Here is a 27,272-nt window from a genome sequence, read left to right as displayed (position 1 = left end):
ACCCATCAAAAGTTGCATTTTTTGAGCTTTAAAAGTCACCTGAACACGACTTTTTCGAGAAATGTAAAACAAAAAAGTAGATCAAAATACAGTTTTTTGAGGTACACCCTAATCCAATTAGGTAAAATTGATCTAAATCAGCCAACTTAAGAGCTACAGAAAAAGTTTTTTTAGCAAAATTGATTGTAATAAGCTACGCTACAACATTGTAGAACATAACATGTCAATATTCTGAGAAATATAAAAAATATTTTCTAATTTTTTTTATATGATGGGCCACCCTATTTTTTGGTAGAACCATAATGATGGCCTTACTATTTCGAACAATTTTGTAGAACAACAGTTTTTTCTAAAAAATATAGTTTTGGCGTAAAATGCATCTTTCCGCGTAAATCTGAATCCTGGACCATAGTGCAATGCAACCGTAATCCACTCAATACCATACCATTCCGACGACGTCAGCCATATGCTGGTTAGTACGCGTGCACGTGCTTAGCCATTCGACTGTAGAAGCACACCTATCCGAACCTATCTGAACGAGAAACGCTAAAACGCCAACAGCAACTCGCACTAATGACGTTGTTGTGTTGTCTTTGATTGTTCCCATTTTGCTTTCCACGCTTTCGTTGTCATGCTGGTGTCAAACCCTAAATAAAGCTTCGCGAAATGAAAACGTGATTAGTGGCGACGTTATCGCTCCATTAATGATACTCTAATCTGATTGTAAATTAATGTTTTCTAACAGGCTCTAATTGATTTTCCTTGCAGGTGCCTTCCTCATTCCGTTCATGATTATGTTAATCCTAGAGGGTATCCCTCTGTTCCTCATCGAGCTCGGGATGGGCCAAAAGATGCGACTCGGCGCGCTGGGTGTGTGGAATACGATACACCCCTGGCTCGGCGGCATCGGCATCTCGTCCTGCATAGTAACGCTCTTCGTGGCGATCTACTACAATGTGATTATCACCTGGTGCTTCTACTACTTCTTTAATAGCTTTCGGGTAAGTGTTTGCGGTATTGAACGCGCGAGTCGCGGCATGGTGCATGACGCGCCTTCAATTAGACTACATTAGAACACCGCACACTGCGATGCGTTTGCAAACGGTCTGTATAAAATGATGCGATTTTGAAACCGTTCTGTCATGGCGGTTCCATAGTGTAGCGGTTATCACGTCTGCTTTACACGCAGAAGGTCTCCAGTTCGATCCTGGATGGAACCATATGTCTTTTTTACCGTGCACTTTCATAACTTCGGAGCTTCAATTTTGTAACAAACGTGCATACACTCATGTTGGCCTTGCCCATCAGTAAATCATTACACATAAAATTCATCATTCACAGGTAACTCTCCCGTGGGCGTACTGCCCGCAGTTGAACGGCACGGATCTTCCCGAGTGTGAACGGTCCTCGGAAACGGCCTATTTCTGGTACCGGACCACGCTGGACGCGTCGCCCAGCATCGAGCAACCGGAAGGCTTCAAGTGGTGGATCGTGCTCTGTTTGCTCCTGTCCTGGACGGTAGTGTTCTTCATCGTGATGAAGGGCATCCAGAGTTCGGGCAAGGTGGTGTACTTTACCTCGCTCTTCCCGTACATCGTACTGACGATCTTCTTCATCCGGGGCATCACGCTGAAGGGCGCCGGAGCCGGACTGATGCACATGTACACTCCCAAGGTGGAGAAACTGCTGGAACCGACCGTATGGTTGGATGCGGCCACCCAGGTGTTCTACTCGTTTGGGCTGGCCTTCGGATCGTTGATAGCGTTCGGTAGCTACAACACACCGAAGAACAATTGCGTCCGGGACGTGATTCTGGTGTCGGTGTGCAACGCCGTTACGGCCATCTACGCTAGTGTAGTGATATTCGCCATTCTCGGGTACAAGGCCACGGTTGGCGTCGATAGGTGTATTGCAGTGTAAGTTGATCCGTTTATCATATGTTTGATTTGCGATGATCGCTGATCGGTGAAATCTGTTTATATCCAACAATCCAAACAAATCAGGAACAAAGGAATTTTGTTTAAGCACGGTTTGATTGACTCGATACATGTGGACAATGCAATTTATGAGGAGAAAATGAACAGCTTGGATGCCATTACTAAGACAAATTGGACCTTTGAGCACTGCAGTTTAGAGGAGCAGTTGGATAGCGTAAGTAGATTTTTTTAATAAATATGAACATCTAGGTATAACTTTGTTGTGTCTATCTTTCTATCTTATTTAACGTTTTCCTCGATAAATGTATTTGAAAAGCTTAGGCGTTTTGGGTCATAACGAAAATGAAATCTTGTTTTATGTTTTGACAAACTTGCTAAAAAGCAATTTAAGGAAAAACTCCAAAAATACTCGGGATGATTATTTAGAAGGTTAACTATTCGTAGAGTGTTCACTATAGGACAATTTAACCTAATTGTAATGTATTTGTTTGTTAGATTGCAACACGTGATATAAAAAAACGCTTTGATATTTAAATTCAAAATCACAGCTTGTCACTCTAGCTGAAGTTATTGAATATAGTGAAGTTGGCTGAGGTAAAAAATAAAAATTATTTATACACATTTTTTTACACCAATTACAGTTAAATATTAGAAAAATGATTTCTGAAGTTTTTTGTGATACAATTAATATCGAATCATTAAACTGCGCATCATTTCATCAATTCATTTAATTTTTTTCTTAAAATTCGATAGTTACAAAATTTAAGGTCAATCGCAACAAAATCCAAAAATGGTAGGATAAGTCCTATGCACAGAGAAACAGACGTCTCACTTAGAACAAAATGCAATCAATATCATCGTTACGGAAACATTGCTGCCCAATGCTAAAATCAATGTGTTTGGCCAAGCTGCAACCAGATGGCGGTAGTGCGCAAATGTCAACCACAAGCAAAAACGATGGAAGCGGCATCGGTGGCCGATTGACACCTACAAAAAATTAAATCAACCGTTAAAAAGGTGAACGACGTAACATGTGTTGAGTGAGACGTCTGTTTCTCTGTGTCCTATGTTTCAATTATAATTTATAAGGGTATAATATGGCATTGGCAGGGTGCAACGGTTTTTGGCACCCTTGACATTTTTTGCAAAATCTAGCAAACATACGCTATTTATGAATATAATTGAAATTCAATCACACAATTTTAAGTCTAGGCTCCTTAAGGTGATTATACAATCAGTCCCGTGGTGAATTTTAAATTCACCACTTGCTTTTCAACTCCCATCTTCAATAGGTAAAATACGACATAATGCTTTTCATACAGAGCCGAAACTGAAGTCGATTGTATAGCATAAGTAAATAAGTGATTCTACGATTGTATCACCACTATGTGCGTTATAGTTATCTCAATCCGTGCTCTTGAAAATTGACTGAAAAAAGCACGTGGTTTCCAAGATGACCGATTTGTGGTTTTGTTGTAAAACCACCTTGACGCCCAGCTGATGACGCTGGCACTATTGCATATAACAGCGCTCATCTGTCTCCTCACGGATGGAGATCTATATCTTCTGGTATTGGTCAACATGGGCATCCCGTGAACTCTAACCCCGGAGGTGTACGGGCTTCCCTGTATCCATCGGAGTTGTAAGTGTGATCATCGCAGTGGCCAAGTACTACATGGTCCGTCCTAGTCCTCACCTTACGTTTTGACGGCACAAATATCAATTATAAAGCGATTCACCTTAAATTAATTTTCCTTCGATTTTTTTGTCTATGTTCCCTGCTTGTCGAAAGAGAAAAAAAACAACTTAATTCACTGAGCAGTGATATTGTCTTTCTTGCATTTAGCCAAGACACCAGCCTTATATGGTACTAATATGGTTAAATGTATATAAAATTCAATAGTTTTGGTTTTGCCCCCAGTTGAATGCAACTTGTTGCGAGAAAATCGGTTTAGAATTACTATATGAAAAGTTGTCTGATGTTTTTGACCCTTCGTTCGGAAGTGTCTATAATTTCACTTTGTATGCGTTAGGCAGGTGTGTTACGTTTTAATCTATCAAGAAATCTCATGAATTATTAAATAAAATGTATGGTATTTGAAACAAATTAACTTTGACAATGGAAATATAATTATAACAAATGATATGATATGGAATTATTCCTATTTTTCTGATTTGTTTCAGAGAAACAAATGATTTTAATTGAGGAACATATAGAAGCATGTACAAAAAAATCTTCTCAGAAAAGCAAAAACGTAAAAATTGAAAGTTGTGAGGTGTATACAAGCCTTATTGCATCAGTTTCCTTGCCCTGCTCTATACAACACAAAGTCAATCGCATTCTCCTGACATCACTGTGTGACAAGAGTCGACCATCAGCATGATGATGCTGTCGACGGTGCCGACCGGCGTCTTCCCGATCATCATTGTGTTGTGAAGTTCAGTGCAAACCAGACGTGTCCTTTGCCCAGCAGATGCATCGCATGTGTTTTACGGATTGAAATATTTGAGTATTCACAAAAGGGATTTCAAAAATTTCTTCAGTGGAAGCTAGATAGCAAATGTGAGCATGTTTTGAGATACTAATAGATCACTTGTATGCATGTATGTGTGCGTATGTGTGCAAATTCTGAAATTTACTACCATAAAAATCTCACTCATTTTTAAGGTATTGAACAAGTTTAGTTTTACCAAATTAGGCATCCATAAGGCGAAATATATGTTATTATTGAACGCTATTGAGTTTCGCTCAGATCAATGACTGATTTAGTTAGTTCTGGATTAATTAATATCGAGTTCTCTGGAAATTCTTCTTCTTATTGGCATTACATCCCCACATTGGGACAGAGCCGCCTCGCAGCTTAGTGTTCATTAAGCACTTCCACAGTTATTAACTGCGAGGTTTCTAAGCCAGGTTACCGTTTTTGCATTCGTATATCATGAGGCTAACACGATGATACTTTTATGCCCAGGGAAGTCGAGACAATTTCCAATCCGAAAATTGCCTGGACCAGCACCGGGAATCGAACCCAGCCACCCTCAGCATGGTCTTGCTTTGTAGCCGCGCGTCTTACCGCACGGCTAAGGAGGGCTCTGGAAATTACGAGTACAATATATGCAACCAGCGTTACGATAGTTACTAACCATGTCACAATAGTCATTCAATCCGACGAGCGCCTTATAGATAGGCAGCATGAAGTACGGTACGTTATCATTCGTTGAGTTGTCACTCAACCCATGACATCCGCCTTTGGGCAATTATTTTGTCACTTTCACGGTAAATCGCCGTGGGAAGCTGAGTAGTTTTATCTCGTTTTAAATACTGGAGTCTGGAAAAAAAATTCCTTATAACTATGGAAGGGTCCTAATCTCACTGTAGGTGAATTAATCTGGGTTTTTGTTGCTTTTGTGCACACACATACATACACACAGACAGACAGACATTTGCTCAGCTCATCAAGCTGAGTCGATTGGTATATAACACTTTGGGTCTCCGAGGCTTCTATAAAAAGTTCGTTTTCGGAGTGAAATGATAGCCTTTCGGCACAACTTTGTTAAGGAAAGTCATGGCTTGCTGCTCGTCATGGAAAAGTCATGGCTTGCTGCTCGCAGATTGACACGCTGATGTGTGAATCTATTAACACACGCTGAACGCATTTTACTCAAACCCCACATTTCCCTTCTTCTCTCATTAAAAAAACAAAAATTTTCTCCATCGGCTGCAATTGAGCAACCGGTTAACTCCATTGAAAACTGCACACAAACATGACTCAACATCATGGTTTTAATACCAGAACAATGTATCAGAGTGTGGGTTCCCATACTGGGGGTTGCAAAAGATAAAACGTGATTCATATTGCGCAGATTCCGCCTTATTAGACTCCTGCGCGAAAATTATTTGCGTGCATATTTTTCCCGTGTCACACACACAAATGAATTGACACTGTTTATTGTTTATTTGAGTAAACAAAAACATGTGTGTTTGATAAATGACAACAACAAAAAAACAATTACGAAGATAGTTTGAATGTATTGGTGTGCACGCTAAAAATTTGAAGCAAAACGAAGTTGCGCCAGAGTCTAAAAATTGATGCAACGGGCAATACTTTCTTTGGAAGATTAGAGAACAACAAATTTACGAAGTCAATGGCCTTCTTTTGTTTGTCAAATATAATTACTATTTCTTCCTAAAAAAATTTCAAATCTTACCCAAATGCAAACCAAATCTAAGCGGTGTTCTTCTTTTTCTTCTTATTGGCATTAAATTCCCACACTGGGACAGAGCCGCCTTGCAGCTTAGTGTTCATTAAGCACTTCCACAGTTATTAACTGCGAGGTTTCTAAGCCAAGTTACCATTTTTGCATTCGTATAACATGATGATACTTTTATGCCCAGGGAAGTCGAGACAATTTCCAATCCGAAAATTGCCTAGACCGGCACCGGGAATCGAAAACAGCCACCCTCAGTATGGTGTTGCTTTGTAGCCGCGCGTCTTACCGCACGGCTAAGGAGGGCGGTGTTGAACTTCATTACTAATAAGATTTAAGTCAGTACATTCCAAGATAAATTTCTAGAAAATATATTTGGCTTTCCGAACAGTTTCGAACAGTGCATTATTGAATATTTTTCCATTTCTCTCAGGTTTCGTTATATCATAGCTCAACTGGTAGTCTCATGTACGTCACCAATTGGCTTCATGAAATCTAAATTTGTTTTAATCAAAATCAATGCTCGCAGGACTTTGAAATTTTCTAAATCTTAAACCATTTTCCGTTGGTCTTCCATACGCACCTTGTACTTTCACAAACTACAATACATTTTTTCGGCCACCTTTCAAACACGCCTTATAGTTTTCTAAACCACAAACCATTTCCACCGATCTTCCAAACGCGCATTGTAATTTTGCAAACCACAACCAATTTCTTACGGTCTTCCAGGCGAGGCTTTGATGTTCTTCAAACCACAAACCATTTTCCAGCGGTCTTAGAGACGCGCCCCCACAAACTATTTTTCGACGGTCTTCGAGACGCGTCTTGTGATTTAGCAAACCACAAACCATTTTCCGACGGACTTCAAGACGCGTCTTGTGATTTAGCAAGCCACAAACCATTTCCCGACGGTCTTCGAGACGCGTCTTGTGATTTTGCAATCCACAAACCATTTTTCGACGGTCTTCGAGACGCGTCTTGTGATTTTTGCAAACCACAAACCGTTTTCCGACGGTCTTCGAGACGCGTCTTGTGATTTAGCAAACCACAAACCATTTTCCGACGGTCTTCAAGACGCGTCTTGTGATTTAGCAAACCACAAACCATTTTTCGACGGTCTTCGAGACGCGTCTTGTGATTTAGCAAACCACAAACTATTTTCCGACGGTCTTCGAGACTCGTCTTGTGATTTAGCAAACCACAAACCATTTTCCGACGGTCTTCAAGACGCGTCTTGTGATTTAGCAAGCCACAAACCATTTTTCGACGGTCTTCAAGACGCGTCTTGTGATTTAGCAAACCACAAACCATTTTCCGACGGTCTTCGAGACGCGTCTTATGATTTAGCAAACCAAAAACCATTTACCGAAGGTCTTCGAGACGCGTCTTGTGATTTAGCAAACCACAAACCATTTTCCGACGGTTTTCGAGACGCGTCTTGAGATTTTGCAAACTGGAATATCACTCGTCACAATTCAACTCACCCCATGAAATCAGCGACAGGATCCAAAAAATAGACTGGCAGGATCGCCAAAATGTGTGGCCCTAAATGGCCGGAACGAAGTTATAACAGCGACTCTCCGTGGATGCGTGTGCACGCCGCGGAGGTCTGACTGGAAGTAAGAATGGGCGATACCGATACGACATATCGGGAATCGATATTTTCGCTCCGATTAAACGATATTTTGTATCGATTTTTTTATGTTCGATATTTGACGGTATCGATTTTTTGTAGCTGATATCGTATTTCGATTTTTTTAAATTTTGAGACTTCCGTAATATAACAAAAGTAAAAATATAGCACATTAGACACAATCTGTTAAAAACAGCGAAACTTTGATGTGTGACCCGATGACCTAAAATGGGAAATTTTTTCGCTCGTGATTTTAATTTTTCGGACGTATCGATGTTCGATGTTCGACAATAAAAACATCGATTCGGCAGTATCGATATTTTCCCGAAAAACGCCTTCCTAACTGGAAGAGGAAAAGTCATGGCTTGCTGCTCGCCGATTGACACGCTGACGTGTGAATCTATTAACACACGCTGAAGGCATTTTACTCAAACCCCACAGGTATGGAAAAGCTCTTGTTTCATCTTCAAATCAGACAAAAAAAACTGACATTCGCAATTAGGGTCTCGCCGACATTTCTCACCAACACGAATGCAGGTTCGTGGTTGCAAACAATCCCATTTGATTTTGCCGTGACAGCTGCTCGTGGTTGCAAACAAACCGAGTAAAAGTGTGAGTGAAACGTGCGTGTACGTACACGATCGCTGAAAGCCTAATTACCGTTGAATAGATAGTATTTTGTGCATTCCCAAACTTTTTAAATCTATTATCAATGAAAAATTATTTTACAACTTAAAAACAGAATTACGAATGGCGCTTTGATGTTGCATGAAGAAGAAGCAGAAAGATGATAATCTCCACGGGAAAGCATACACGCCAAATAAGCGCTATAATAATTTTTCAAATGTCGCTCTACCGTTACACATTCAATAGAATTCATTAATCATTCTCTTAATGCGATTTATTGCTATACACTGACTTTAGCAAGGCGTTTGACATTTGACTTTAGCAAGGCATTGACATTCCAATGTTACTCTTCAAAATGCAAAAAATTGGAATTGAGCTAGGACTCCTTAGATGGCTTTAATCTTATCTCACAGACGGCCAACAAATAATAAAATTTAACGGAAAGAAATCCAATCCCATTCAAGTCACTTCAGGAGTTCCACAAGGCTTCCATCTTGGCCCTCTTTTATTATATTATACTAGCTGACCCGGCAAACTTTGTTTCGCTAAAAATTGATCAGTTTTCTAATACAATTCTTTGCGTTCACAATTTATCTAGCAAACAAATCGGTTCTTCAGAATCATCTTTCATTTTTTTACAACTTAGTTGTATATATAGATTGTCAAAATTTTAAAGTTTCATGCAACTTGTGAAAACCGTTTCATCGAACAGATTGAGTTTTGAACCTCAAAGCACTACAATTTCATCATAACATTTTTCCTCGTGAAACGAAGAATAAATCAGCAAAAATTGGCCTTTCTATTCTTGAGTGATGTGCAGTCGTACAAATGCCAACTTTGTTTTACATACATAGATGGTCAACATTTAAAAAATCCATCGAAAAGATTGAGTTTTGATTATCAGAGCATTTCAATTCCAACCTAACATTTTTCCTCGTAAAAAGAAGAAAAAAACGAATATGAGTTAGCAAAAATTGGGCTGTCTATTATTGAGTGATGTGCGGTCGCACAAATGCCAACTTTGTTTTATATATATAATATATAAAAAAAAAAAACTCAAAGGTGCAGCCCAATCGGGTTGTACGCAAAGGTGACGTTGAACTACGTAGCTGTATGTAATGTACAGGTTTTCGACTTTTCTGTTCGATGAGACCAAAGCAAGCGTGTTTCAAGCCCAGGGTGAATCTGTTTTCGCTGTTTGTCCTGCTCTCCTAAGATTGAGTGAGATTTTAGACTAACATTTAAAAAGGATCAATTATCAATTAATAAAAACTCGCTAGAGAGTAAGAATTGTTCGATAATTGTATCTTGATTCGAAACATTATTGGTAAATGCTACTTTTGAACTTTTTTCCCTACATAACACCAAAACACAATGCCAAACATTCGATTGAGCTTCATTGTTTACATTAAATTGGTATTAGATTAGTTTGGTTTACATTAAAATAATAATTTTGTGTTGCAAGATTTGAAAAGTTATCGCCAATAACAACTCGCCCACTTTTCACACCTGCGAAGTTATCAAATGATAATTCCAAAAATCTGGCTGATATTGTACCGCTGCGCTGCCTTGGCCGCTGCTTGACAGTTTGAGAGTTTATTGATAATAATTATCATTCCTTCACGTGAGGAGTCGTGAACCGCGATTCGTGTAAAAAACAACCGCGTAAAAAAACGATTTCAGTGTACATCGGGAATGAAGCGTTGACTCTTCCTTGATCGAATGGTCCAAGAAAATTAAAAATCCATCGAGAAATGGCTGAGATATTAACGATCAAAGTCTATCATATTTTCGTGACGTTTTTCGATTTTTTGCAATTTTAAAATGTACCCCAATATAGAAAAGACAGACGTAGTTCTACGTCAATAAAGAAAAAAAAGAAGAAGAAGAAGATGTAAATGACATTACCTTCATTTTAAAAAATATAAAGATTTTAAGGGTACTCCTTAGCCGTGCGGAAAAAGCGCGGCTCCAAAGCAAGACCATGCTGAGGGTGGCTGGGTTCGATTCCCGGTGCCGGTCTAGACAATTTTCGGATTGGAAATTATCTCGGCTTCCCTGGGCATAAAAGTATCATCGTGCTTAGCCTCATGATATACGAATGCAAAAATGGTAACCTGGCTTAGAAACCTCGCAGTTAATAACTGCGGAAGTGCTTAATGAACACTAAGCTGCGAGGCGGCTCTGTCCCAGTGTGGGGATGTAATGCCAAGAAGAAGAAGAAGAAGAAGAAGAAGGTCACTGCTGACAGAATCCACGTCTCAAAGTGCTCGCGTTTTCGGGGGCACACCACTTGATACGGAAGCAACGCACAACTGTCATTTTTATTTTTTCACGCATGCTGCGACGCAGCAAAGCTGAATCAACAAAAATGACAGTTGTCCGCCGCCTCCGTATCGAGTGGTGTGCCCCCGAAAACGCGAGCACTTTGAAACTTGGATTCTGTCAGGAGTGACCTTAATTTAAGCCGATGACATAAAGCTATTTATGGAAATAAAAAATGAAGACGACATTATCATATTCCAGAATGAAATATTCAAATTCTATACATGGTGCAGAAAAAGCCTATTGAACTGATTGTAAAGAAATGCAACATAACATCATGTAGCAGAAAAAGAATAACACCAAATACACAAATTTTACTAGGGATTAATACTGTAGAAAGACACGAAAGAGTTTGGGATTTAGGAATGATTTTAAATTCAAAACTAACTCTTGTTGATCACTCACTATAACACAATCATTCACATAACTAATAATATGCTAGGCTTTATCAAGCGTTTTTGCTTCAACTTTCGGGATTCCTTTCCTACACAATCAAAACACTATATATTTCATATCAGAGATTTCATATGTACGATTTATACTGAAATATTTTAGAATTGTATGGTCGCCTTATTCAACCACATATGAAGAAAGAATAGAATCAGTACAAATCAATTTCTATTATACGCTCTTCGTAAATTAGGTTGGACGTCATTTTGTCTTCCATCTTATGAACCACGTTGCATGCTTATAAACATACAAACATTGAAAGAACGTCGAGAATTTACAACGGTTTCATTTGTTAACGATATAGTTTCTCAACGAGTTGATTCAACTGAAATTTTATCGAAATTAAATTTGTACATAACTTCTCGGCTACTCTGGTTCTTCGTGTCTGCTGTTCAATATCGCATATGAAGGAGTAATGCGAAGGTCTGCAAAGGACACAAGTGGTACAATTCTGACGAAGTCCGTTCAGCTATTTGGTTCCACCGACGATATTGATATTATGACACGTAACTTTGCGGCAACACACACGAGCTGGGAACAGCTTTCATAGTGATGGGCGATATGCAAAGGCGCGTGATCGGATGGTGGCCGATCAATGAAAGAATGTGCAGGTTGAGGATCAAAGGCCGGTTCTTCAACTTCAGCATAATCAACGTCCATAGCCCACACTCCGGAAGCACTGATGATGATAAGGACGCATTCTACGCGCAGCTGGAACGTGAGTACGACAGCTGCCCAAGCCACGACGTCAAAATCATCATAGGAGATTTGAACGCTCAGGTTGGCCAAGAGGAGGAGTTTAGACCGACTATTGGAAAGTTCAGCGCTCACCGGCTGACGAATGAAAACGGCCTACGACTAATTGATTTCGCCGCTTCCAAGAATATGGCCATTCGCAGCACCTATTTCCAACACAGCCTCCCGTATCGGTACACCTGGAGATCACCACTGCAGACTGAATCACAAATCGACCACGTTCTGATTGATGGACGGCACTTCTCCGACATTATCGACGTCAGGACATATCGTGGCGCTAACATCGACTCTGACCACTATCTGGTGATGGTTAAACTGCGCCCAAAACTATCCGTCATCAACAATGTTCGGTACCGACGACCGCCGCGGTACGACCTAGAGCGACTGAAGCAACCTGATGTCGCCACTGCATACGCGCAGCATCTCGAGGAAGCGTTGCCGGAAGAGGGTGAGCTCGATGGGGCCCCTCTTGAGGACTGCTGGAATACAGTTAAAGCAGCCATTAACGACGCAGCGGAGAACAACGTCGGGTATATGGGTCGAAGTCGACGGAACGATTGGTTCGACGAAGAGTGCAGACAGATTCTGGAGGAGAAGGACGCAGCGCGGGCGGTCGCGCTGCAGCAAGGTACCTGGCAGAACTTGGAACGTTATAGACGGAAGCGGAGACAGCAGACCCGGAGACAGCAGGAGAAGAAACGCCGCCTGGAAGAAGCGGAGTGCGAGGAGATGGAACAGCTGTGCCGTTCTCAAGATACACGCAAGTTCTATCAGAAGCTCAACGCATCCCGCAAAGGCTTCGTGCCGCGAGCCGAAATGTGCCAGCGATGGGAGAGGATGGGAGCATCTTGACGGACGAACGTGTGGTGATCGAAAGGTGGAAGCAGCACTACGAGGAACATCTGAATGGCGCTGAGAGTACAGGCAGTGAAAGTCAAGGCAGCGGAGGAGATGACTACGTCAGTTCAGCGGACGATGGAAGCCAACCAGCCCCCACCTTGAGGGAAGTTAAGGATGCCATTCAACAGCTAAAGACCAATAAAGCAGCTGGTAAGGATGGTATCGGAGCTGAGCTCATCAAAATGGGCCCGGAAAAGCTGGCCACTTGCCTGCACAAACTGATAGTCAGAATCTGGGAAACCGAACAGCTACCGGAGGAGTGGAAGGAAGGGTTATATGCCCCATCTACAAGAAAGGCGACAAACTGGAGTGTGAGAACTTTCGAGCGATCACCATCCTTAATGCCGCCTACAAAGTGATATCCCAGATCATCTTCCGTCGTCTGTCACCATTAGTGAACGAGTTCGTGGGAAGTTATCAAGCCGGCTTCGTTGACGGCCGCTCGACAACGGACCAGATCTTTACTGTACGGCAAATCCTTCAAAAATGCCGTGAATACCAGGTCCCAACGCACCATCTGTTCGTTGATTTCAAGGCGGCATACGACAGTATAGACCGCGTAGAGCTATGGAAAATTATGGACGAGAACAGCTTCCTGGGAAGCTTACCAGACTGATCAAAGCAACGGTGGATGGTGTGCAAAACTGTGTGAAGATTTCGGGCGAACACTCCAGTTCGTTCGAATCGCGCCGGGGACTAAGACAAGGTGATGGACTTTCGTGCCTGTTGTTCAACATTGCGCTAAAAGGTGTCATGCGGAGAGCCGGGTGTAACAGCCGGGGTACGATTTTCAACAGATCCAGTCAATTTATTTGCTTCGCGGATGACATGGACATTGTCGGCCGAACATTTGCAAAGGTGGCAGAACTGTACACCCGCCTGAAACGTGAAGCAACAAAAGTTGGACTGGTGGTGAATGCGTCAAAGACAAAGTACATGCTTGTGGGCGGAACCGAGCGCGACAGGGCCCGCCTGGGGAGCAGTGTTACGATAGACGGGGATACCTTCGAGGTGGTCGAGGAATTCGTTTACCTCGGATCCTTGCTAACGGCTGACAACAACGTTAGTCGAGAAATACGAAGGCGCATCATCTGTGGAAGTCGGGCCTACTACGGGCTCCAGAAGGAACTGCGGTCGAAAAAGATTCGCCACCGCACCAAATGTGTCATGTACAAGACGCTTAAAAGACCGGTTGTCCTCTACGGACATGAAACATGGACAATGCTCGAGGAGGACTTGCAAGCACTCGGAGTATTCGAGAGACGGGTGCTTAGGACCATCTTTGGCGGTGTGCAAGAAGACGGTGTGTGGCGGCGAAGAATGAACCATGAGCTCGCCCGGTGTCAGGCCATTAGGCCGAAGGCCGTTAGGCCGAAGGACATTTGGCCGAAGGTCATTAGGCCGAATGGTCATTAGGCCGAATGTCCATTAGGCCTAATTAGCAAAAAAGGAGAAAAAAGTGAGAAATGAGAAGTTTTTTCTTCACCTTACGCCTCCTTCCTTCTCCCTTTTTGCACCTCCCTTCTTTCTTTTTTCTTTCTCCTTTCTCCTTCTTCCTTCTTCCTTCTTCCTTCTTCCTTCTTCCATCTTCCTTCTTCCTTCTTTCTTCTTCCTTCTTCCTTCTTCCTTCTTCCTTCTTCCTTCTTCCTTCTTCCTTCTTCCTTCTTCCTTCTTCCTTCTTATTTCTTCCTTCTTCCTTCTTCCTTCTTCCTTCTTCCTTCTTCCTTCTTCCTTCTTCCTTCTTCCTTCTTCCTTCTTCCTTCTTTCTTCTTCCTTCTTCCTTCTTCCATCGTCCCTCTTCCATCTTTCTTATTCCTTTTCCTTTCTTCCTTCCCTTCTTCTGTCTTCCTTCTTCCTTCTTTCTTCTTCCTTCTTCATTCTTCATTCTTAATTTTTCCTTCTTCCTCCTTCCTTCTTCCTTCTTAATTTTTCTTTCTTCTCCTTCCTTCGTCCTTCTTCCCTCTTCTTTCTTCCTTCTTCCTTCTATCTTCTTCATTCTTTCTTCTTTCTTCTTCCTCTTTCCTTTTTCCTTCTTCCATCTTCATTCTTCCTTCTTCCTTTTTCCTTCTTCCTTCTTCCTTTTTTCTTCTTCCTTCTTCCTTCTTCCTTTTTCCTTCTTCCTTCTTCCTTTTCCTTTTCCTTTTTCCTTCTTCCTTCTTCATTCTTCGTTTTCTTCCTTCTTTCTCCCGTCTTCCTTTATTCTTTTTCTTTCTTTCTTTCTTCTTCCTTCTCCCTTCTTCCTTCTTTCTTCTTCCTTCTTCCTTTTTCCTTTTTCCTTCTTCTTTCTTCCTTCTTCCTTCTTCGTTCTTACTTCTTCCTTCTTCCTTCTACCTTCTTCTTTCTTCCTTCTTCCTTCTGCATTCTTACTTCTTCCTTCTTTTTTTTTCTTTCTTCCTTTTTCCTTCTTCCTCCTTCCTTCTTCCTTCTTTTTTCTTCTTTCTTCCTTCTTACTTCTTTCTTCTTCCTTCTTCTTCCTTCCTTCTTACTTCTTTTACCTTCTTCCTTCTTCCTTCTTCTTTCTTCCTTCTTCCTTCTTCCTTCTTTCTTCTTCCTTCTTCTTTCTTCCTTCTTCCTTCTTCCTTCTTCCTTCTTCCTTCTTCCGTTCTACTTCTTCCTCACTTCGCACTACTCACTTATCACTCCCCAGTACGCTTTCGGCCTAATGGCCATTCGGCCTAATGACCGTTCGGCCTAATGACCATTCGGCCTAATGGCCTTCGGCATAATGACCTTCGGCCTAATGACCCAGCATCAGCTCGCCCAACTCTACGGCGAACCCAGTATCCAGAAGGTAGCTAAAGCCGGAAGGGTACGATGGGCAGGACATGTTGCAAGAATGCCGGACAGCAACCCTGCAAAGACTGCAACGACTTGGCGAGCGTGGGGCGTATCCGAGGATGGAGAGATGCAGCCTCGAACCGTGTATTGTGGCGTCAAATTGTTGATTCAGTGTTATCTGTTTAGATGTTAACTAAATAAATGAAATGAACCCTGCAAAGATGGTGTTCGCTTCCGATCCGGCAGGTACGAGACGGCGTGGAGCGCAGCGAGTGAGATGGGCAGACCAGGTGCAAAACGACTTGGCGAGCGTGGGGCGTATTCGAGGATGGAGAGATGCGGCCTCGAACCGTGTATTGTGGCGTCAAATTGTTGATTCAGTGTTATCTGTTTAGATGTTAACTAAATAAATGAAATGAATGAAATTTGAGAAGATGGAAGAAGCCTACATCAGGCTGAAGAGGAAAGCTAAGTGGATCGGACTAGTCATCAACACGTCGATGACGAAGTATGATAGGAAGAAGCTCAAAAGAGGACATCGTTAGCCATCCACCACGCGTTTGTATCAGTGATGACGAAATCGAGGTGGTGAAAGCATTTGTGTTCTTGGGCTCACTGATGACCTCCAATAACGATACCAGCAGAGAAGTTCGGAGAGGCATCAGACCCATTGTCACCCCCGATGGTGGTACTTCGGACTTCGCAAAACGCTCCCCCGTATATCCCGCATATCCCCCGTATATTAAAACTATCCCATCTATGTAGTTAGATAATCATATATTTTTATTACTATTACTTTTTACACCATCCTTTGCTTGAATTAAACTTCACAGACCGGTAATCTTACAACTATGTATAATAATTGCCTTATACTATTTTTCAAACGATCTCTACTGAGGTTGTATACTATTTCGCCGAAAACCATTTCGCGGAATTTTTTTTCGCGCTACGACATTCTCTCCGAACTCTCCGAAACACATTTCGCGGAATGCACCTTTTTTCCGAAAGTCATTTCGCGGAATGTACCTTTTCACCGAAAATCATTCCGCGGAATACCATTTGGCGGAATGCAGTTAGAATAATTATCATTCAGATATATACCGATTTCTGCTTAATTGAACTAGATATTTCCTGGTTCTCTTTAAATTGAAAAAAATGTAAGCCCAAACAACGAACTAGCCTCACAATGAACAAAACTGAATAAAATAATTTTCAGTACTTTATTTCTTAATCCCGTACCCGACGCGGACCCGATTTTTTGTCTCACAAACCCGCACCCGACCCGAACCCGATATTGTACTCATTTTTAAGGGGTAACGCCTTCTTCAAATGGATGCATCTGCCCGGTATAAGGCGAAGACAGGGGTAACGTCTTCTTTAAATGGATGCATCTGATTGGTATAAGGCGAAAGGAGTTGATAATGCCTTCTCGAAAAGAACGCGTCTGCCCGGTATAAAGCGAAGGGAGGGGTAACGCCTTCTTTAAATGGATGCATCTGCCTGGTATAAGGCGAAAGGAGTTGATAATGCCTTCTTTAAAAGAACGCGTCTGCCCGGTATAAGACGAAGACAGGGGTAACGACTAATGGATGCATCTGCTCGGTATAAGGCGAAAGGAGTTGATAATGCCTTCTTCAAAAGAATGCGTCTGCCCGGAATAATGCAAAGAGAGGGGTAACGCCTTCTTTAAATGGATGCATCTGCCTGGTATAAGGCGAAAGGAGTTGATAATGCCTTCTTTAAAAGAACGCGTCTGCCCGGTATAAGGCGAAGACAGGGGTAACGACTAATGGATGCATCTGCTCGGTATAAGGCGAAAGGAGTTGATAATGCCTTCTCTAAAAGAATGCGTCTGTCTGGTATAAGGCTAAAGGAGGGGTAATGCCTTCTTTAAATGGATGCATCTGCCCGGTATAAGGCGAAAGGAGTTGATAATGCCTTCTTTAAATGAACGCGTCTGCCCGGTATAAGGTGAAACGAGGGGTAACGTTCTTTAAATTGATGTATCTACCCGGTTTAAGGGGCAATTGAAACTACTTCTAAATATTCTGGGTGGCGTTCCTTAGCCGTGCGGGAAGATGCATGACTGCCAAGCAAGACTATGCTGAAGGAGGCTGGGTTCAACTTTTGGCCCGGTCTAGGAAACTTATCGAAATTTTTTTTTTGGCTTTTATAAAAGTTTCAACATGTTAATCTCGTGTTAAATTATATTATTACTATAATATAACGTGTTTTTTTTTTGTTGGGGCGTAGAACCACTGCGTCCATTGAGTTGAACTTTTGTGGTATACCCCTGATTACTCTTAACTATGTATTCGCATCTTGTAGGTTGATCACCATCTGTCAAGTAAACAACCTAAGACGCGTCTTTTCCCAGTCCGGTATAATTGAGTTAATAAAACCCACTACCTTTCCAGGATTTGCAGTCCAAATATCTCCTGGTTGCATAAAACCACTATTTAGAAATTTAGATCTACCCTTGTACAATGCATCGCAACTGCAAAGCAGATGTTCCGAGGTTTCACGTTCCATGTAACAGAAACGACAGATATCATTCTGAATCTGGCCAATATTTTTCAAGTGATATCTGCTCGGGCAGTGTCCGGTTATTAGGCCAGTGAAGGTGCAAAGAGCTCTCTTGCTGAGCTCCAAGAGCTTTTCGGTTACTTTAACATTGGGAATTATAAATCTTTTTGATTGAGCACACTTTTCGGCAACCAACCAGTTGGTCATCAACCTTTGTGCTTCCGTGTTATATTATTATATTCATATGATTAATATTCCGCGAAATGGTGTATTCCGCGAAATGGTACATTCCGCCAAAAGTAATTCCGCGAAAAGGTACAAACCGCCAAATGTCGTACCGCGAAAAGTTTCAAACCGCCAAATGTCATTCCGCAAAATGTTCAACCGCGAAACTGAATTCCGCGAAACAGTTTTCGGTGAAATGTTATACAAATCTCTACTGATAATAAAATCAAACGTGGGAAAATTGAAACATGTTTCCAACGGGTGATTTTGTCCATATACAGTGCAATGTAGATTTGTATACGTTGACGTTCTGGAACATAGAAATTTGCCTGGCTCATTCTTAAGTGAACCGCAAGTATATCTTACCCCAAACAAATAAACTTAATTAATCCAAGATCAGTTTCGGGTATATACACAAGCGCCGACTGCTTTCAGTTGAAATTGAAGATAAAACAATATATTATGTATCAAATAACGAAATACATCGCCTTATCCTAAACTATGACACCTGAGCCTACCAATTAACCTCATTAGGCAGCCAAATTTACGTAGTAGCTAACGAACCTATTCCACCGCACTTACAGGCCGCCGAGGGAACAGGTCTCGCCTTCATCGTGTTCACGCAGGCCATCGTCCAGCTGCCCGGTGCTCCATTCTGGGCCGTCCTGTTCTTCACGATGCTCCTTTCGCTAGGACTGGGTTCGCAAATCGGCATCCTCGAGGGCATGCTGTGCACGATATTCGACATCGACATTTTTAAGCGGATTAGAAAACCTTACGTCACTGGTAGGTATATGGGAATCAAATAAAAAATACAGAAAAAATACGTCATACTCTGTATAGCGGATGATCAGAAGCGGCAAGGACAAGTGGGGATTAACATCAGTGATCTGCGTATAATATTCCTTCTGTTTATTTTGTCGCTTTTTTCACCATGCCGAAAATAGGAGTTGTGTGTATATTCTGCTTCACGGTGGGATTAATTTTCACGACCGGAGCGGGAGAATATTGGCTCAAGATGTTCGATTCGTTCGCCGGAACGATTGGTCTAGTCGTGGTGGCCCTCATGGAAACCATCGCTGTTATCTACATCTACGGACACAAGAAGTGAGACTGACTGGTGCCACAATTTGAGCGGCTATTGACGTGCATTTTTCATTTCGCAGATTCACGGAAGACATCTATCAAATGACTGGAATCCGACCCGGTCCCTACTGGCAGATGACCTGGAGGTATATAGGGCCCGTCATCATGTTCGGAATACTTCTTTCATCGATTCTGAGTATGATACTAAGAAGTCCCACCTACTCAGCGTGGAACGGTGAACTGGTAAGGGGTGTATAATTAATTAATACAAGTCAATTTATCAAACTTTCCTCGCCGCCCACAGGGTATCACCGAGAACAAATCCTACCCGGACTGGGTGATGGGCATTGCGCTGGCCATGATCGTTGCTTCGGTGCTTCCGATGCCGCTGGTGTTCCTGCTGCGACGGTTCCAGATCCTCAAGGTGGACCTTGACATCCACCAGGGTTCGATCCGACGTAACGAGACGACGGCCTCCACCAAGGAGATGATTGACGAGGATGATGTGAGTAGACGTGTGACAAATAAGATTTTATCGCTATGCGACATTATGCCAGAGCGGGCAAAAAAGACAGCTGCTAAATTCGATTCGCTCCTGGTGAGGATTTCTTCCTTCCACGGCTAGGAGGCAAACATTACCAAGAAGCGAGAGATTATTACAACGTCATACTTACACACAAACGAACATTAGTTTCTTTTACTTGTTACGATTTGTTTGGATGATTTCGTCTGAAAGCTGTTTTCGTTCTGTTTGGTTCATACATATATTTTGCTTTCTATATATTTCGATTCGGGATTATATTGTCAATTTTCGCTCGGGGTCAATCATGCGTGGGGTTATTTTTATGATCTCTTCGGATGAGGTGGCATTGTTGCGGTGATTTATTGATGCTTTATTTAATTTCGATGAGAATCTAAAATTACTTTCGAAATAGGCATTATGGGAAGATAACTGTATACAATATGATTCCACTGAAAACCTATCTTTTCAAAATCAGCACAAATGAATTACTTTTGATCAGACGTTTGGGAAAAAGATTGTTGAACATTGTTATTGTACCAATTTCTCGATTTAATTGTTGTAGTTTTGAGGTTTCAGATTATTATGTTATTAATATCATCTTATAGTCTTTACTAATGTTTAGTGTACGAGAAAGACAAAAATCACTTATACTATAAGTCAATATAAATCTTCCGCAACATGGTGTAAACTGCTACAATTCGTAAAGAAACAACTTATGTACTAAACTAAGAATAAAATCAACAGTAACTCAAATCGTTCGGGGCTGTCAATTTGAATATTAATCTGAAACATTAATTTTCCCAGCAGCTGTTCTAGAATCATTTTTTATTCCTACCAGTCAACTGTAAAAAAAAATAAAACTGATATAACGCTCAGTTCTATTTTTGCAGATTTGAACCACTAATAAATCACGAGATTCAAATATTTTTCAATTGTTTTGGTGTATGAATGCATTATTTTATCTGTGGATCAATCCACTTTGCAATTACGGCGCCTTTCTTGGCAGCAACATAATGATTTCATTTAATTGAAAATTTGAAAAACCATGAATAGAACACTGCTGGGGAAACCAGCGAGTTTGTTCTATTTTGCTCCAGATTCAAATAGTGGTCGAAAATTTGGAATGAAACTAAATTACTGCTGATTTCACTCATTAGGTTCTTCAATTTAAAAAATGTAGAATCCAGGAAACGCAAGAAAAAGACACCTCCACAAAAGAAAATTTAACCGTTCCAAGGTGCCATCAAGAAAAAAAAGTCTTTTTATTAATATACCATAGTTTTGATAAATGCACAGTATTTCCACTAGAGGTTAATTTGCGGAGAATGTACCCAAGATTTACACAGCTGCTACTTTAGTATCCGTCTAACCGTGCCTAATTCATTCTTCTGCAGGAATTTTCAACGATTTGTATCCTTACCTTTTGCGACAGAAATTGTACTGGTGACTTCCGTTTGATATATTTCGTATCATCAAATGATTGAAAAATCAGTCGCCGGAACTCCATTCCAACCAACTATGGTCCAGGATACAGATTTACGCGGAAAGATGCATTTTACATCAAAACTATATTTTAAGAAAAAAGTGTTATTCTACAAAATTGTTCGAAATAGTGAGGCCATCATTATGGTGCCCATGAAGAGAATGAAAAAAGGTGGCCCATCATATAAAAAAATTGAAAATATTTTTTTTTTATTTCTCGGAATACTGACATGGAATACAAAGTTGTAGCGCAGCTTATTCCAAGAAATTTTGCTAAAGAAGCTTTTTCTGTAGCTCTTTTTTGGCTGATTTAGAGCATTTTTACCAAATTGGATTGGGGTGTACCCCAAAAACAGTATTTTTGATCTACTTTTTTTGTTTCAGATTTCTCGAAAAAGTCGTCTTCGGGTGACTTCGGGTTAGAGTTCAAAGAAATGCAACTTTTGGTGGGTAAATATATTCAATATATTTTTCCGATCAAAGGTTATAATCGTTTTTATGTCAAAATTACATTTTTTTTTTAAAAGTTGATATCTCCGGTTAGGGCAGACCAAAAAAAATATGTTTATACGGCATTTGAAAGAGCAATTCATATTCTTCATTATGTCAAAAAATTGGAGATATGTTATTTTTTTATTTAAAGTTTTACCAATTGTACAAAAATCATGTTTTTAAAGTAAATTGGTATAACTCGATATAAAGACGATGTTATTATAGCAAACCACGCGTTTTGAAAAGCTACAAAAGTCTTCAAAATGTGACATTCGTGAAAAAAACTGAAATGAGCAGATCATAAGTATTGTTTTATGAGGGACACCCTTATCCTGGTAACTAAAATTGCTCTAAGCAATTGAGCTTAAGATTGATTTCTTGGAATAAGCTGCGCTACAATTTTGTAGAACATAACATGTCAGTATTCCGAGAAATAAAAAAAAAATCATTTTTTTTCATATGATGGGCCACTATATTTTTTTTTTTTTTTGGTAGCGCCTGGGTGGTGCGGATAGAATCGATTTGGTTGTCAAACTGAAGCCAAAATTTTCTATTGTGCCGGAGCCAAACATTGAAGATTGTGGTTATGTTCGTTTCTGATCTAATATTGAGAAGTATTGTTATTATTTTAGGAAAAAAATAAAAATAAACTTTGTCTGAGTTTTGTTTTCTTTGTAACAAATATTCTCACTTTATATTTCGAGTGAAAAATTAGTGGGAATGCAACTAAAAAGCACTCGTTACGAAATTTCACGAGATTCAGCAGCAGATTGGAGCATGAATGTATGTAAACAATCGTAAAGTCATGTAGAGTCTAGCGTATTTGTGCGCTCTCATGCAGCGTGGAAAGAGAAATTCGAAGAGCGGGAAATGTTTGACAGCCAAGTAACTGCAAAATAATTTTGTTTATGGGAGTGATTTCAAAATATCCCTCTGCTCGCTTGAGCGCAGAAAAGCGGCTCTATCCGCAGTACCCAGGGTAGCACCATAATGATGGCCTTACTATTTCGAACAATTTTGTAGAACAAAACTTTTTTCTAAAAAATATAGTTTAGGCGTAAAATGCATCTTCCCACGTAAATCTGTATCCTGGACCATAGTGCAATCGTCTGAAAAGATCAAACTTCCAAAAAGACCATTTGCCCGAATAGACCATATGTCACCAATTTAGAAGAATAATTTTCTATCCAATTTTAAAGAAGCATAAAGTTGCTTGGCATATTCAAAAACTGAAAGATCAAGGCACAACAGCATATGGCTCCTTCTCCTTTACACATTATTCCGAAAACCTAATTACGATGGTTACGTTCGAACGCACTTTCGAAGGGTATACCCCGTTAGGCATAAGTACATTTGGCATAATGGACGTTAGGCATAAAATGAACAAAGAACAGCCCATGACATACAGAAGGCAGAATTATGCCAAACTTCCATTATACCTAATGTACATTATGCCTAACGTCCATTATTCCGAACGCACTTATGCCTAACGTCGCGGACCCCTGAAGAAACCTCCAGGGCCGGATGGAATTTCAAACGTGGCTCTAAAAACTGCGATACTGTCTGACGCAGTTCACGGAGGACTTATCGGAAAAGCGGTTCAGATCAGAGCATTAGTGATTAATCGAAGATGTAATCATGATTAATGAATAATGGGTTATTTAATCATTATTCATTAATTATAATCATACCAAAATACAATTTAATCATTATTCACTAATCGTTAACCATAGAACTTTACATTTAATCATTAATCACTAATCATATTCATAATTGTTTTGAGTTTATTCATTAATCATAAATTTTAATCATTGCATACATCGCTTTTATTCATTAATCTTTGATCATAATCATATTTTGTTTTACCTTTTAATAGCCCAATTTGGAAGAAAGGTTACTTGCTTATTGATCACTATGCAAATCATTCAATTTGATTATTCATAATCATTAATCATTTCGATCGTTAATCATTAATCATACACATATTGTGTCAACATTTAATCAGGATAGGTAATCGTTAACAAATTTAATCATTCATTGGAAGCTTTATTCACTAACGCTCTGGTTCAGATTACGAAAAGGCAGATCGACGGTGGTTGCAATCAGGACGGTCACTGAAGTTGCAGAGAGAGTGTTCAAGAAGAAGAGGTGCGGCAATCATTTTTTTCGACGCTTTTAACAGTTTCAGCTGGTAGGCCATCGCTGCAGCGCTGCACGGTATGCGGGTCCCTGACTACTAAAAGACGGACAACATCGCAGAGCGAATGTGTCACGATGAAGGTACGTGGAATGCGGTAAGCAGAGTCGTGACGTAAATACTGTCGTAGATGGAGAAGGGACCAGCAAATGAGCGTCGGTTTGGAGGAAAATCCAGCGCAGTCATCAGTATTTGGCCTCGGGTCGTCGGTGAACCGGAAGTCTTCTGCCATCCGGAATCGTCGGACCGACCTCGGCACTCGAACAGCCAACCTGCTGAAGAAAGAAGAAGAAAACGCTTCGAGTATGTAGGGCACCGCCAGCGCGGACGTTATCCAGTACCGGAACCGCCGGACCACCTCTGCAACCCGAAGGCGAAGTCAGCGCTATGCGTGAAAGCATCCTCTGCGATAGCCGGGGCACCATGTGCGGAAGTTTCCTTCTCCGGAACTGGTGGACCACCCTCGATGCCGGAGGGAGTCAAGACGATTCGAGTGAGGAAGTCCGAGGGATCGAGATAACGTAGTAGTGGGTCTCAGCCAGCCAGTTGGCGAACTAGCCTAATCTAGGGATCGGAATTTTAGAAGAAGTACATGACCACAGAGGGGTTGTTCGTGCTTACATCCAACGATTTGATCTTGTTAACGTTGATGGTGGAGACACGCCGTTTGCATATCAGATTGCGCCTTTCACTGGCATCGGATTCATCCTTTGGAAACGGATTATCCCCATTTATTGTAGCTTTCTCCCCTTCGTCGGCCAGGAAATCCACCCTCACTCGCTTATCCCGTCTACAGCAACGTTTAACTTCCTTCTCTAGAATCAAATACCGTTGACGGCACTCGTATTTGGCTGCTATGGTTCTTGCCTGCACTATCGGTCTTTGCTTCTCTACGCTCCTCAATCTTCCGCCAGTTTGCTGCTATAATCCACTCTTTCCGTTGAGTGCGCAGCTCACCCAGGTTGTTCTCGCTTGTTTCGATAAAAGCATTTTTGATGACCGTGCACTGATCTTCTACGCTGCCACCTTCCGGAACATCCACTGCCCGAATTCCAAGTTCTTCATCAAAAGATCTCTTCACAGCTGGATCTTCTAGTTAGCGTGTGTTGAATCGCACCGCTGGATCCTAGCAATGCGTAATCGGATGTCGCCCAATAGAAGGTGATGATCACACGCGATGTCAGCACTGCGTTTGTTTCAAACATTATTTTCGGCCGATGCAAATATAGTCGATTTATATTTAAGTATGTCTTTCACGATAGACCCACGTGACTTTATGCAATGGTCGATGAGATCACCATGTCGTTATTGCCACATAAATCTAGTTCCCAGAAGTGGCCAATTAGGTTGCAAATCAATTTTAAATACATAACCATCATAACCATCAAAAAATAATAATATTAATAATAATAATAGCGGTAAGATGCGCAGCTATAAAGCAAGACCATGCTGAGGGTGGCTGGGTTCGATTCCCGGTGCCGGTCTAGACCAATAAGAAGAATAAATCATGAAGAAAAAGCTACCGCACGTCATCTTTTTGTGTAAAAACGGAAGTGTTCCCTTCTACAGATTTTCTGGGGGCACTTCACAAGGTGTGACCAAATGTAGTCGACAATCGATTCCAAGCGCATAAATATTTGATGGAAAATCATGAAAAGAAGGCCTCCGTACTACATACTTTAGAGTAAAGAACAGAAATGTTCCTTTTAGAGGAAGGAAGCTTGGTGGCCTTGTGCCACTACTACTGCCTCATAAGCAGGCGATCAAGGGTTCTATCCCTGGCCCATTCCCATTTCATATTAGATAAGTTCGTCAATCATTATAGCTAAGTCTTCTTTGCAAATCAAAATTCTCATTGCTAGCAAGCAGGATTCTAAATATATTGCTATAACAAGCTGTCTGTCACTTAGTAGCAGTAAATAAAATGTAAAAATATATTTGTTTTCATATATACCTGATGTATACGGATGCTATATACGGCCGCTGTTTTCGACCAGGCCTCATACAGATACGAGTGTATGAGGCCTGTTATCGGGTAGCGGTGGTGTGGTAGACGTGTACCTGGTAGAAGAATCCAATAGCATTCAAATTCTAATTGTAAAAAAAATCTCATTAGAATTCACTTTGACACTATCCAATTGCTCTAGTACTTCTAATTATCATTCAAATATTCCCATCCTTATCAAAGTGAATCCAAATAATATGTCCCTTCTTACTAACACAATATCTTATCCTGAGCCGATCGTGGAGATGCAGAGGTATACTCGGTCTCTAGTAACAACGAGAGTCGAACTAATAATCCTTCCTTTCCTTGATGACCGTAAGGACGTGGCCGGCGCCGTTATTGACTTAGTAAAATGCAATGAATTTCCGAAATTTGTACATTGAGAATGATAGCTAAATCCCAAGCTCCATTCAATTGGTTCCCTGTGCAATTTCGCAGGTTCTAGTCAATCACGGAGTAGCAACTACGAATTGTACGGTCATCCTGCTCATGCTCATGCTCGTGAACAAAAAAGTTCCTTTTAGAGGATCGCAGCAAGCTATGCGCTGGTTGCTTTTAATTTTTGAATCTTTTTTGTTTGTATCCTCAAAGTTAAGATGTCTTCATTTAGCTGTCTATAGGTGAAAAAAAAAAGTTTTAGTGATCTCAAGTTAATTCGTTAAGTCGTTAATTGTTACTCAAAATATGTATTTTACGGACAATACAGTTTGAATATGGAGATGGGTTTCAGTTTCAAAATGACCAGTTGCATATGAGACGAATTTCGCGCCAACTCGACCAGCGGTTGGCAGCACCATCTCAGAATCAAATGAAACTTGGTGGACATAAAGATATGGTATTTCTAAGCCACTCTGCATACTTAGTTTTTCAAAAATTGTCAACAGTAACATTTGATGAGGGCCTAATTTTTTTTCTTTGATTTTTAAAAAATCGATGTAACTCTAAAATGACAAGACCTACAAAAAAGTGTCGTGAAATTCCCTGAAGTTTTTTGGAAAAATATCCAAAAATAAAAAACCGATTTCTACACTGAAAAAAATTAGAAAATATATATATAGCTCTTTTAGTGGAATGTATTCAACCGTCTAAGACGAATTAAGTACTGTCCGTTTAATTCCACC

General features: G+C 40.8%; 1 protein-coding gene and 1 non-coding gene across 11 annotated transcripts in view; both read left to right on the top strand.

The window, feature by feature from the left end:
- The window catches only part of LOC134226232 (sodium-dependent neutral amino acid transporter B(0)AT3), a 161,348-nt gene that overhangs the window by 103,541 nt on the left and 30,535 nt on the right, over window positions 1–27,272 (top strand). For all 10 annotated transcript variants that reach the window (XR_009983429.1, XR_009983422.1, XR_009983423.1 and 7 more), the window contains exons 4-10: window positions 769–1,001; window positions 1,342–1,916; window positions 2,004–2,151; window positions 18,951–19,152; window positions 19,314–19,473; window positions 19,533–19,695; window positions 19,757–19,957. Coding sequence is in view for 3 of the 10 variants with exons in the window: in XM_062706855.1 (XP_062562839.1) it covers window positions 769–1,001; window positions 1,342–1,916; window positions 2,004–2,151; window positions 18,951–19,152; window positions 19,314–19,473; window positions 19,533–19,695; window positions 19,757–19,957 (1,682 nt within the window). In the remaining 7 variants the exon portion in view is untranslated. The remainder of the gene's footprint in view (window positions 1–768; window positions 1,002–1,341; window positions 1,917–2,003; window positions 2,152–18,950; window positions 19,153–19,313; window positions 19,474–19,532; window positions 19,696–19,756; window positions 19,958–27,272) is intronic.
- Window positions 1,148–1,220, top strand: Trnav-uac (transfer RNA valine (anticodon UAC)). The gene has a single exon. It is a non-coding gene; the product is annotated as a tRNA-Val (tRNA).

Source organism: Armigeres subalbatus, chromosome 3, assembly GCF_024139115.2.
Source record: "Armigeres subalbatus isolate Guangzhou_Male chromosome 3, GZ_Asu_2, whole genome shotgun sequence".
NCBI classification, from domain to species: Eukaryota; Metazoa; Arthropoda; class Insecta; order Diptera; family Culicidae; genus Armigeres; species Armigeres subalbatus.
Note: the sequence above shows the minus strand (reverse complement) of the source record. Positions and strands in the feature narration are given on the sequence as shown.